A 14030-nucleotide genomic window follows, 5' to 3' on the forward strand; every position below is an offset into this window, starting at 1 on the left:
GGATATTATTTTCTCAGTCTAATACAAACCACACCAGTAAAACAATATGGTTCTAAGTGAGTTCATCCAGTAACGCAGCAACAATTAAAGCAAGTGACTCATTGGTGTGAATCTCTTACTCATTACATTTGAATTGCAGAGACGTTGGCAAGTTTATCCCCTTTTGTAGCTCTTGTATAAAAGAAACAAGCTCTAATGAAGCACTGTTCAGAGAGTCTCACATCTCATCGATTTGAATGTAATATATAAAGGGTACGGTGCGGGAAGCTATCAAAACCTCGAATGGAGAAAGTGTTTCTCAACCATCTGTCTTAATGACAGACCACCAGGGAAAGAGAAAAATGAAATTTTCCACCCAGGTTGGGAAGGTAGTGGCCCAGAGAGGTCTGTCTGCTAACCATCAAAGCAGAGAATGCGCCTGCCCTTCATCATGGCTTGTGAGCCATATGCCAGTGGGATACGAAACTTTGCCTTTTCCTCATAACTGTTTATTTGTCACTTCCTTCCCCGCCGCTCCACCTGCCACGCATCAGCACCAATGATTTATGACCTTGTTTAATCAAGTGCTCGTAGGACATGGAAGAAAAAGAGAGAGAGGAAAAACCACCCAACACTTTCACTTCTGTGAGCTATTTACACTAATAGCAGCCTGGAAAAGTTTTGCGAGTCTCCTCCCCACCTCAGCTCAGTGGGATCAGAGTGCAGTGGCAACTCATATTGAGGCTGTCACATTTATTGGGGCCATTTGTTTGAAGGCCAGACACCCTGGGAGTTGAGAAGAACAGAGAGAGCGAGAAAGAGAGAGAAACAAAAATAAAGGGCTGAATGCAACTTCTGCGCTGGCAGGTGACTTTGTCTGAGATTAGTATACAGTGAGGATGCAGCTGGAGGTTCCCTGAAGTGAGTTTGGCCTCTGGCCTGAAAGAACTGAGCAAGAGAAACAAGTGCACACACATACATTGCTGTTTGACGTCCACCAGATGAACGCCCCACATACTGTCTCCCCATCGGCTAATATACTCTTTTATTTTTCATCACAGATGTCCTGCTCTGTTTGGGTTGTTTATAATTGCATTGGGGGCCTGCAGTGAGCTCTCTGTACACAAACCAGAAACCCTCTGAGGGTCTGAAGTGCTACCATCATTAAGTTGCCATTCTTTTTGTTGCCATATTAAAAATAAATATGTCGGGGCGGCATTTCTGACACAACTGGTCTTCTCTGGAGTTTACTGGAGGTATGTAACCATCATGCATGTAAATATCATGTCAAACTGGATTTGTTGTTAAATGAACGCTTCCTTAAAATCAAAAGGGACAAATGCAGTGTTTTGATTTGAATACATCTATTTCAGAATTCATGCAGGAATAACCATTATAAGCATCTTTAAAGAGAAAACTTTAGAGGTTTTTAAATTTATGAACGTTTCTTTCTTGAAGTCAAACACAGCACACATACCTTACAGTCAAAGTGTGACCCTTTTCATGTTTGTAACTTTGATGACTGCTTCAAAGCTTTCATATGTAATGAAGAATTTCACCGGTCCTTCCTGTTCAAACACATGGCTGCTGCACCTAATGGATTTATGTTTTTGGTGCTAATCCAAAGCCCATGTATTTGGTACCTCCAAAGCATCTAATCACACAGTCACATGGACACACACACACACACACACAGGCACAGCAGCTGGGAAGCGGTGATTGAGTTTGTGTAGGTATTAATGCTTTGTATTTGAATAATGTGCAAACGGTCGACAAGCTTCAGCAAACTCCTGCTGCTTCTGAAAATGAACAAACAGTAATGTGTGGAAAGATAAGACTTCACTCAGTATTTTTACCTTTTGAAATATGTGCCTTTGCTGTTTCTTTGTACTATCACTGAAAGGGGTCAAATGCATTAGCCACTTCCAGACTAACATAGAGAAAATCTACTTTTTCCATCTGTTTCGCTTTTTGTTTGTTGCCTCAAGTTAGCATAATTAAAGATGTTTGTGCATTCATATTGACTGAAAAACATTGCATTGAAAGTTTTATTCCAAAAGCAGCAATGTTGGACATAAACAATATATAAATTTAGCTAATACAATGGTTCTTGAGCATTTTGTCTTAATTTCACTGTTTAATTCACTTAAGTTTGTAAAATGGAAATTTACTTAAAGGGGACTCCACTGTGTGACCCTGACTCTTTCTCTTTCTCTCACACACATGCGCAAGCACACACACACTCAAAACTCTGCATTTGGACAGTCAATAGCAAATACTTAAACTAATAACAAAACATGCTTACAGTAGCTGATTCAGAAGCGCCAGATTGTCGTAGCAAAGTCAGAATTACCTTCTCTCCTATGTTCAGGAAATGGTCATCCATAAAATGCGTTGCTGTTCTGTTCAGTAAAGATACCTAAATGCATCTACCTTCGGAAGGCCAAATAAAGTGCTTTTGCTTTCGCCTAGATACACAGCATCTTCCTGACATGGCGGCTTCAACACTAACTGTGGTTACTGAAACCATGCCTTCTTTCTTTGCATGAACATTTGGGTGGCCTTATGCAAATATTTTCACATACTGACATAGACATATGGGGGCGTGTTTGAATGAGCTATTTACTGGGTAGTGGCAGAGTCTTAACTTTGATAAAGAATACCTCTTTGGATTTGAGACTTTAGTCTTTGCAACTTTACAGATTTTCTTCATGCACAAAGAGCTTGCAACACTCCAAAGAGAAAGGAAAATTTCAAATCGCATGATATGACCCCTTTAATCCATTTGTGTTACTACATTAATTATTGTTATTGCACTGACTAAAGCAAGGCAGTGGAATTCTAGTTCTCATCATGCTTTACATTTGACTGGAGCAAAAGAATAAATTAAATGTTATTTTATGTTTTCGAGAAAAAAAAACAATTGTGTTCTGTTCGGTTACATGATACGTGCACGTTAGTTAAAAAGCATGCTAATGTCTGCTAATGTCAGTAAATAACTTGAAAAAGTTTGAATTACTTTTTTAATTTTTTGGTGCATAATCAATTCACTAGGTTTTTCACTGTTTTTGCATTTACATTACAGAAAGTGTTTGAGTCAAACCAGCATGGCAATTTTGTTTTAATAATTGAAGAACTTGAGTCTGATTGTGCTGATTTATATTCAAGAAACGAAGACATTCAACAATTCATTTAAGTGTTAACAGCGGTGGAATCTTATGGGGTGTTAAACAGTAATGTCCTTGAATGGGGCAGCGAGAATGGAGAAACAATTCTGAGATTAAATTACTGCACCACTGCACCGCAACACACAATCAATCTCCCTCCTTTTTCTGTTAACAAAACACTAACCTAGACTTATGTAATTTCCCCACATGCATTCTTTATAGTAATTTTTCCTTTTTTCTCTGCCTGTTTTTCAGATCACCTGAAGGCACATCTGGAGGAGTATATGTCCAGATTTCCTAAGGTCCGTATTGTGCGTACCAAAAGGCGAGAGGGTCTGATCCGCACACGGCTGCTGGGAGCATCGGTGGCTAGAGGAGAAGTCCTTACTTTCCTGGATTCTCACTGCGAAGCCAACATCAACTGGCTACCACCCCTGCTTGGTGAGTCCACATAAAAAAACGTTATACCTTGGCAGCAGCACATACACACAGAGTTCTCTGTTTTTTCATGCCTATCACTGTGATCAAACACAAACCACTGAAAACCCAACATAATGTTCTTTGTGCTTATCTTTCTCTTTCAAATCTAGCAATTTCAATATTCATTTTTTTTTCTTGTTGAAAATCTTTCACCCTGCAGTCGGTTGATTAACAAAATAAATAAATAAATACTCAATCTCCTCCTTTCTTGTCTGTAGCTTTTTCCTTTAATCATATAAAAACCTTTCTTGTTTTCAAACTCATTGAGGATAGAATCTATAGTTTATCCTGCTGCAACACATGGCTTTTGATGTGCATGACCTTGTTATAAAATGTTTTAAAATGCCTACTTCAGCAAATGTTTTGCACATTCGATGCTAACTGCTCTGATTCAAGCTAACTTTTTAGTTAGTAAGCTTGATCTGTCTGTTGTTGTTGTTTTGTTTTCCTGGGTTTTTTTTGTTTTTGTTTTTTTTTTTGCTGGGCTGGGCTAATCATCAGGTGGTCATCCCAGGGATGGGGGAATGGCGAGTTCTAGTTACAATGGGCTGTGCATGGCCTTTAAGAGGCATGCTGGGAAGTGGCCTGACGTGTGATTAGAGCGAAGCTGAAGCACAAGCGGATGACAGGTACTGTGTTGCAAGCTGTTTGAAACCGAGCTCTGATCTATAATGTGAAGAACTGGGCTCCACAAGTCTTCTCTTCAAAACATTGCTTGTTATATAAAATGCAATCAAACCATTGCTTGTTAGCAGAGGTGTAGTGGTAAAAAAAGAGGTGGGTAAACTATAAATTCTGGGTGACCACTTTGTGGTCACGGTAAGGTGGGCCACTGCCTACCGGTGTATGTGTATCCTGATGACATCACTATAGGCTATCATTTGATATTACTACCAAGGGTATCACTGGTTGTTCCCTCATATAGGTCACACAATCACTATTCAATTCCTACATTAATCTAAGTTATTTTTAAAGAGACCCAAGAAGGAATAATAAGGTTGAAATCTATAAAGTGTACTAAATGACAAAACAGAGAGAACATTATATCCAGGGGTTCCAATGCAATGCACTTGTACGTAATGATTAGGGATTTGGGATTATTTTCATAGTCGATTAATCTGTTGAATATTTTCTCAATTAATCGGTTAGTTGTTTGGTCTATAATATGTCAGAAAAATGTGGATCAGTGTTTCCCCAAATGCCCAGGAATGGTCTCGTTTTGTCCACAACTCAAAGATATTCAGTTGACTGTCACAGAGGAGAGAAGACACTAGAACATATTCACATTTAACAAGCTGGAATCAAATATTTGTTTTACTTTTGTCTTTCATATATTTTATCAATGACACAGACTTCAATGACACAGACACCTTCATTGCAGAAGGACATCCTTTTGGTCACCTGGTTCATGTGAGATGATTGACAGCTTTACAAACTAATGATATTGCACTGATGTGCACTGAATAAGAGGAGAGTAATCGCAAGCTCTGTAAGCTGTTTTAGCTCTTCAGATCTCATAAATCAGTGTAAAATTAATATAAATGTTATTCTGTATGACGAAATATTTTACAAACATGTCATAAAATTATTATCTATTCAAATGTGCGCACCATTGGACTATAGCCCCGGCGGATCATGGAAATTGTATGTATACTAACACAAATAAACCGGAGATGAGATGAATGGCTGCTGTATGAGTGATGATTTCTATTCAAAATAATGAACGTTATTATTATTATTATTATTATTATCATTATTAATTGCAGGATATCCATTTTTGAATCTTGATGCAGTCTGTTGCGTGTCGTTCATTTTGAACGAATCTTTAAAATGACTCAGGACTAACGTTACAGAGTTGTCTCAGAGAGTGAGTTGTTCATTTTGTGTTGACCGCGCATGTGCATTACACAACATATGGGTTCTGAATCGACAGGTGAGGTCCGAGTCTTTTATTCTTCCTGTCAATCCCATAGAGACGGGGAGAGAAAAGATTAGTTCATTTTGCTGAACGAGACTCAAAGATCCGAGTCAGTAAAATGATCCGAACTTCCCACTACTACTGGCAACACCGCAAGCAATTGGTCAACACTGACAAGTTGCAGCGCAATATGAAAGACTTCGTCTTTAACAACAAACAACCTATGAAACTAATAATGAACAATATGAAACTAAAACGACATAAGCTTAATTTAAAATGTCATAGGAACTGTAGGCTATTTAGAGGTGGATAAACTCAATTTAGAGGTGGATAAACGCACTTTGGAGGTGGGTAAACGCTATTTCCGAATTTTGGGAGGTGCGTAAACGGCGTTTACGTGCGTTTAGCCTCCACTACATCCCTGCTTGTTAGATAAAATGCAATCAAACTATTTATAAATTATGTTTGGCCAGATTCACCATGGTTTCATGCCTTTAAAATGCGATGACCAAAGGAAACAAACTTTTACACAAGCACAGATTGTACTTTGTTTTATCAAGAAATCTCCAGCCATTATGGAGTACAGTAGCTGGGTTCTGGACATAAAAATCTATGTTAGAAAAAAAATTATTATTATGCTTGAAATCTGGATATTTAGCTTACAAAAACGTCTAGATTACGTATGTAACCCTTGTCCCCTTTCAGTCTTTCACTTTCAACATTATGTCAGAACAGATTGACGAATAGGATCTCGCCCGAGAGCCCAATCACCTTCGAGTGGTAACAGAATGAGCCAATGGTATGGTGAGTACTTTGGTCTGTGGGATTTTCATCACGAGCTATAAGGAGCAGCACAAGCAACTCGCATTCAAGTCAGCAATTGTGAGTAGAAAATGGTTGAATTTTCATTCTCGGGTGAACTAACCCTTTAATGTCCTCCTATTGTCACAACACAAGCCAGAGACAAGAGGTAAGTAATTAAGCAGGTTAGTTTATTGGACAGAGCAGCAGAGCAGATCGTGGAAGCAGAGAGCATGTGAGTGAATAACAGTCCTTGGGTTCTTAGCCTAGATGATTGAAGCTATGTTCTTTTGCAGGTGGATTGGAGATGAGCAGAAACGAAGGAGAGCAAGATCAAGGGATCATTGGAACAACTAAAGGAAAGATTAGACAGGTAAGTGGTCAGGTAATGTTCAGTGAGGTAAATGGTTGACCGGACAGCGTGGGACCTAGTGGAGTGCAGAGATATGGGAGGATGGTGAGTGGCTGCAGGTGTGCTCTTTCACTCACTCAGAACCTGTAGTCCAAAGCTGGAACCTCCAAGGGCTCTTCCCTTCATGATCTGGTGGTGTTCTGAGGTGTTTTTTTTTTGTTTTTTTTTTTTGCATACTTGGCCCAGGGGAGGAAGCGACTTCCACTCAGTCTGACCATTTGTCTGGGGATGGTATCTGGAGGATACTGTGCCTCCCATTAACCAGAAGACGATGATCTCCTCCGTGAGGCCGTAATTCCTGAAGACATAGTTGAACAGGCATTCTGCTGTCTCTAAAGCCATAGGCAGGCTCTTTAGGGGCATAAGTCTACAGGCCTTTAAAAAGTGGTCCACAAATACCAGGACAGGTGATACCATCAGAGTTGTGCAGGTCAGTAACAAAGTCTACCCCAATGTAGGACCAGGGCCTTGATGGTACGGGCAGCAGTACAAGCTTGCCTATGGGGACCTGATGAGGAGTTTTCGACATGGCACAGACTGAGCAGGGACAGACATACCTGATGACATCCTGGGTAAACTGGGCCACCAGTATCGAGCTCGGAGGAGCGAAAGGGTAATGACCTAAGCCGAGAAGGGTCTGTCGTTGTGACGTGGGAACACAAGTTTTCCCTTCTGTGCCTCCCAGTAGAGCAAGCTCAGAGAGACTGGCATTACAGATACTCTTTGAGAGCTCCCAAAGGATAGGCCAGACGATAAGGGCTGGATGGAGTACGGGTTCAGGATCGGTGGGTGAGTCCGGTGAGTATGGACGAGACAAGGCATCAGACTTGCAGTTGCGGTCTCCAGGACGGTAGATGGGGAAATTTAACAGCTTGAAGAATAGTGCCCAGTGCTCTTGGCGAGGGTTGAGTCTATTAGCATCTTTACCATTAGGGAATCTTGTGATCAGTGATGATAATGAACAATTGCCTAGCTCCCTCCAGCCAGTGATGCCACTCTTCCAGTGCTAACTTGATGGCAAGCAGTTCTCGATTTCTGATGTGGTATCGCCTTTCAGATGCGAATGAGGTTAAATGTGCTCCACAGGTCCAACTTGGAGAAGATGTGTACTCCACGGAGTTACTCGAGAGCGGCTAGGACGAGGAGCAGGAATGGAAAGGAAGCTTCACAGTCTGGGAATTTAGTCCATGCCCACGAAGAAGAAGCTTGAGGCAGCAGGTGAAGTGGAATGTTTAATAAATCCTCGGCTGAGAGCCTCCTGGATGTAATTCTCCACAGCATTGTGCTCCAGGATGGACAGCGGGTATACTCTACCCTTGGGGAGTTGCCAGCAGCCATATCACCCCGGAGCCCAAGACCGGTTGCCCACTGAAGCTAAGCAGGGCTGAGCCTGGTCAGTACCTGGATGGGAGACCTCCTGAGAAAACTAGGTTTGCGGCTGGAAGAGGTGCTAGTGAGGCCAGCAGGGGGTGCTCACCCTGTGGTCTGTTTGTGCCTTAGCGCCCCAGTGTAGTGATGGGGACACTATACTGTCAACAAGCACCGTCCTTCGGATAAGACGTTAAAGTGAGGTCCTGACTCTCTGTGTCTGTGTCTGTGGTCATTAAAAATCCCAGGATGTCTTTCGGAAAGAGTAGAGGTGTGACCTCGGCATCCTGGCTAAATTCGCCCATTGGCCTCTGACCATCATGGCCTCCTAACAGTCCCCATATCTGCTGATTGGCTTCATCACTCCGTCTCCTCTCCACCAGTAAGCTGGTGTGTGGTGGGCATTCTGGCGCAATATGGCTGCCGTCGCATCATCCAGGTGGATGCTGCACACTGGTGGTGGATGAGGAGATACCCCCTGACTATGTAAGCGCTTTTGAGTGCTTTGAAAGCGCTATATAAATGTAAGGAATTATTATTATTATTATTATTATTATTAATAACACGGTCCCATGACTGATAAGGAGGGAAGCGAGTTGCAGCCTGCTTGCTGGAGACATCCTGGAATGCCACATAGTCAGATGGGATGGTGGGAATCTCCTGAGGCTTGGGGCTCTTGACGAGAATAGAAGTGACTTGAGCCAGCACAGGGCTTGCGATTGGTTTTGGGACCAAGCAGAGACAGTTCTGTAGGCAAAATTCCCTCCAGCGAGTTACATCACATAGTTCCCATTTGACTTCCGGAAAATAGAGAGTGAGCCAGGAGCATCCCAGGATAATATCAACTGTGGGTCCCTCCAGTACCAGAAAGCTGATGGTTTCCTCATGATGACATCTGACTCTGTTTCAATGGGGGAGCCCTATACTTCACCCGCCCAAGCCCTAGTGGTTTTCCCTAAATGGTCTCAACTTGGAGCTCATGAGCATGACATTTACAGGATGGGTGGAGGCGAATTAGTAGGTCTTGGGATATTTGATTGCCAGAAGAGCCAGAATCTACGAGGGTGGAGACAGAAACAGAACAATCTGGGGTGAGTAGTTGTACTGGTAACAAAGAGGGAGCTGAGATGTCTAGTTCTATGTGAAGGGTACTCACCGCCGAGCGTGGGGGTCTGATGGGGCAGTTCTGGATGAAGTGACCAGTGACAGGGCAGTAGAGTAGTACATTTCTGCAGCTGCATCTCGATAAACAGGGCCACTTGAAAAAGTAAGCCACCACACTCAGCGGTGTCACTCACGTAAGTCCCAAAACAGAGCTTTTCTCCTTTAAGGATACACTTTCTGCCCGGTGTTTTATGTAATTTGTGCAATCTGGCAACCCTGTGCGCCCTCACTGATGGCAGAACAAGCGCTGATGATAATATGAGAGTGAAAAGGTGAAAGTGATGACAAGCATAAAGTATGGTGACCCATACTCAGAATTCATGCTCTGCATTTAACCTATCCAAAGTGCACACACACACACAAACACGGAGTAGTGTGCAGTCATTTATGATGCTCAAGGTCACTTCAGGCATGGTATTGCCGGCCCGAGACTTGAGGTTAGGAGTCAAACTCTCTAACCACTAGGCCACGACTTCCCCCTTGATATGAAAACATATGAGTTTAGTGATCTCTCCACAACGATATTCTGCTTACATGAAAGTGTCATGTAGACAATGTGCGTTTTTCCACAAGCCATTTGTACTGTTTGTGTTACCAAATGTGCCATGATCAAACTTTCAATGAGTTTCAATAAAGGATCCACTGTATTTCCTACCTGTGACAGTACAATGGGGAAACTGTATATAAATTGGAACTGTTGGATTTTATAGTAAGAGTTTCTAAAGTTTTTACCAGATTTCATGTAGCAAATGGCATGGCAATGTTAGTTTTCAGTGTGTATTAACGATCTTTGAGCAAATTTACTGTGGCTTTTTCCTATTTGCGAACAAATTGTCACTTAGAAAATGTATATAGATGTCAAAACACTAACCAAAACCATGAGTTTTGTATAGTCATAGTTGGTTAAATGAAGTCAGTGTATAGTCAGTGGAGGTTGGTTAAATGACACATTAAATGTTATTGCATTTCCCTGCTGAAAAAAAAAAAAAAAAAAAAAAAAAAAACAGCCTAAGCTGGTTGACTGATTTTAGTTGGTTATCCATCCCGGTTTTTGCTGGTCAAAGCCGGTCAGAATGCTGGTTTTAGAGGGGTTTTGAACATTTCCTTGTCAGGCTGGGAGACCAGCTGGAACAGCCAGCTAAAACCAGCTTGACCAAGCTGGGAAACCAGTTAAGTTTAGGCTGGTTTTAGCAGTTTGTTTTCCCAAGCAGGACAGAATAATCATTATTAATAATCGTGATTATAATTTAAATCAAAATAATCGTGATTATCAGTTTAATCATTATCGTGCCCTACAATGTGCAGTCTGTCTGGTTTAATGCTGTTTACTACCCTTAACAAAAATCAGTCAAATCTAAATCAGAAATCTGTGCTTAGTCTTCCTTTATATTATTCTTGTCCTCCTCAACTTGGCACACATCAGATGGGGTCCTTGGTTTTCAGATTTAGACTACTTAGATACATCTGCAACAGGATAAAGAATCAAACAAAGGATTCAGCCTCAGTAAGCGCCACAGCAGAGCAGGTTTTTACGGTAGGAAAGTGAATCCTTGATGCCAGAGAGAAAACAAAGGCGTGATATGTGAGTGCTGGCAGGAGAACGCAGGTGGTTGTTTGTGTGGTAGCTTTTTAGGAAAGCCTGTTCTTGAACTGAAACACACACACACACGTAAACAAATGCAAAGCCAACAGCTCTCGACAGAAGACATCCTCTAGCCTAACTAATGACACAAAGCCGACAGTAAATTCTTCAACCAAAACAGCTATTTGTAGTATTGTGCTGCAGTACATTTGTATTCTTGTAATTTGTGCTTAGTTGTAGTTAAGTTACTGGTATATAACCAAAATTGCTTGTATTCACTATACATCAATATAAACGGCACAGAAACATGTCTGCTGCAGGAGAAAGGCAACAGATTATAGCCCTGCTGCTCTTGACTGGTTATCCTCTAATACTAAGCATGGTTGAGCCTGGCTAGTATCTGGATGGGAGAGCTTGCTAAATTACTCTGACCACACACCAGTTACCAATGAAGAGACAGTGGTCTGGTTGCCATCACGTCATACAGATGGATGCTGGAAGCTTGTGGAGGTTGAGTAGTAGTCAAAAATGATACATCCTATTACACATACACCCTATCACAACTTGTTAAATTTGTGTTAAATGAAGATCACTTTTAAAAGGATCTTTGAAACATTTTACCATACTTTTAACATTTCTGCTATTTTTCAAATGACTTTTACGTTTTGATTTTGCTTTAACCCTTCTCCAACAATTGGACTTTCAGTCTTAAACTATGACTGTTCATAATAAAATATGTATTAACATTATTATAGTCTAAATAAGTGTTTCAGTGTATATTGTGCAGAAATTGTGAAAAAAAAAATTAAGAGCTTGAGCTTGAAAAAAAAAGATAAAATGTGTGATACCAAAGATTTTTTTTTTTTTTTTTTTTTTTTTTTTTTTTTTATCATTTTCATTCAAGCTGTATAATTGTATCAAATTATTCAAATTTGGTGAAAATATATTTATTTTATGGATTTTATTATTATTATTTGCTATTAGCAAGTTAAAAGAGTTCAAAATGTAATTTCAATCACTGCCATTTTCATCAAAGAATGTTAATTAGCAGATGTGGTGGAAATTACATTGCGATAGGAATTTTAATTATTTCATAAATAATTTCCAGTAGTTTTTTTGTTTGTTTGTTTGTTTGTTTCCTCAGAAAACATTTCTCTCTCAGAAAAAAAAAATATAAGAAAGAAGCATTTCTTATAATTATTGTTGAAAACAGTTGTGCTGTTTCAGGATTCTTTGATGATTAGGAAAACATTTTGTTTGGAATGGAAATCTTTTGTAGTATTATAAATATATTTATTGTTAGTTTTGATCAATTTAATGAATACTTGCTGAGTAAAAATGTATTTTAAAATAAATAAATAAAAAAATATATATAATTCCTATAACTCATACAGTACACTATGGCGCTAAGAATGACAAGTCATAGGTACAACCTATAAAATATCTCATTTAATTTAATGTCACTTTGGGTAAAAAACAAATGCTTAAAAAGCTAGTAAAATGTTTTAAGATACTTTATTTTTCAATATAAAATTATCATTCATTGGGAATTTTTGTATTATTGAAGTGTTGAGTCTTGCAGTGGTCACTGCCGCTTCAGTTTCAGACAGACTCGTGCTCTTGAGTTTAATCTTCATGATGTATTTGTTTAAGGTGCATGGTGTTGTGTGTTTAAGCCAATGCTCCAGGTCTGTTCTCTCTTTTGCTTGCCTCCTGTGATCTCCATGGTCCAGTAGTGCAGTGGTGTTGAGGGAGAGTGTGGGTGACAGATCTGGGACGGCTTAGCGGGTGCTGACTGACAGAGATGGAGTTAAGGTCCGAGGGTCCTTTCTGCTCAGCCCTCCATGGAGCAAACCTACTTTGAAGCACTGTAATTGTTTCTAATCGCCGGGTGGCTGTGGCAGCTTTAAATTTCACAGGGTCGCCACACTCAGCCAAGCAGAGCGAGGAAGAGCAAGTGAGGAGAGGAGGGAGACTCCAGAGATGCTCTGCCTCCCCTTTCTTTTTGGAAATGATAGATTTCTAGCTTTACCTAACTCTTCTATTCCTTTTCTCTCCTTGCCTTCTACCTACAGACCAGATCGCCCAGAATCCGAAAACCATTGTGTCTCCCATGATAGATGTGATTGACCATAACCACTTTGGGTACGAGGCACAGGCAGGGGATGCCATGAGGGGAGCCTTTGACTGGGAGATGTACTATAAACGTATTCCCATCCCACCTGAGCTACAAGGACCAGACCCCAGTGACCCATATGAGTGAGTGAAATCAGTATTTGAGCATTACATGCCAGTGGCCACATACCCAGTTTGTCACAACATTATAAACATTGTATATGCATTCACTTTATACTCACTACTGTTCAAAGTTTGGCGTGGGTTGAATTTTTTTTTATGTTTTTGAAGGAAGTCTCTTATGATCGCCAAGGGGCCATCAGCCTCAGCCATTTGTCCTCAGCCACAATTTTTTTACTCTGGAACAAATAATAGATAAATTCAATCAAATATTGTCCATTATTCCTGAATAACTGGCCAAGATAAACATGCTCTCAGAGCTCACATCTCCGAAAAAGTTGAAGCTATTTTCAAATAGGCATTATATATAAACAAACCACACATTTGAAGTCTATACAACTACATTCATACCTAAAAACTCTTAAGACTACGTCCCATGACACAAAACAGTAGTATTTACAATATGAATTGTTTTGTTAACTTTGTGGTTTATTATTTTGAGTGGTATGGGAAGCGGTAACACACAACCCTCTCACTATATATTGCTTTTACAGATCTATTCACGTTCAGAAATATTCACTCAATAATGCAGCAGGTATCAGAAGATCTGCACTTCGGTGCAGTTAGCACTTACACTCACTTATCAATATATAACAGAACTGCGCTCTTGCCCACCTCTTCCAACCGAGCTTCCAACCTTCACACTGGTCATACGAACCAGGCTTTTTGGGGGTCAAACGTGCTCCGGCTAGGTTAAGATTGGAATTGTATATATATATATATATATATATATATTAGTGGTGGGCCGTTATCGGCGTTAAAATGCTGCGTTAACGCGAGACTCTTATCGGGCGATAAAAAAAATATCGCCGTTAATCTATTCTCAAAGTTGGGTTGGGGCTGGGTCTATACTAAGCAAGCTAT

The 14030-nt window shown here is 40.4% G+C and overlaps 1 protein-coding gene across 1 annotated transcript in view; it reads left to right on the forward strand.

The window, feature by feature from the left end:
* LOC128016452 (polypeptide N-acetylgalactosaminyltransferase-like 6) overlaps nt 1-14030 on the forward strand; it is a 162305-nt gene that overhangs the window by 122100 nt on the left and 26175 nt on the right. Inside the window, exons 6-7 of the mRNA XM_052600964.1 lie at nt 3402-3587; nt 12947-13130. Coding sequence (XP_052456924.1) covers nt 3402-3587; nt 12947-13130 — 370 coding nt within the window. The remainder of the gene's footprint in view (nt 1-3401; nt 3588-12946; nt 13131-14030) is intronic.

Source organism: Carassius gibelio, chromosome A1, assembly GCF_023724105.1.
Source record: "Carassius gibelio isolate Cgi1373 ecotype wild population from Czech Republic chromosome A1, carGib1.2-hapl.c, whole genome shotgun sequence".
Taxonomy (NCBI): domain Eukaryota; kingdom Metazoa; phylum Chordata; class Actinopteri; order Cypriniformes; family Cyprinidae; genus Carassius; species Carassius gibelio.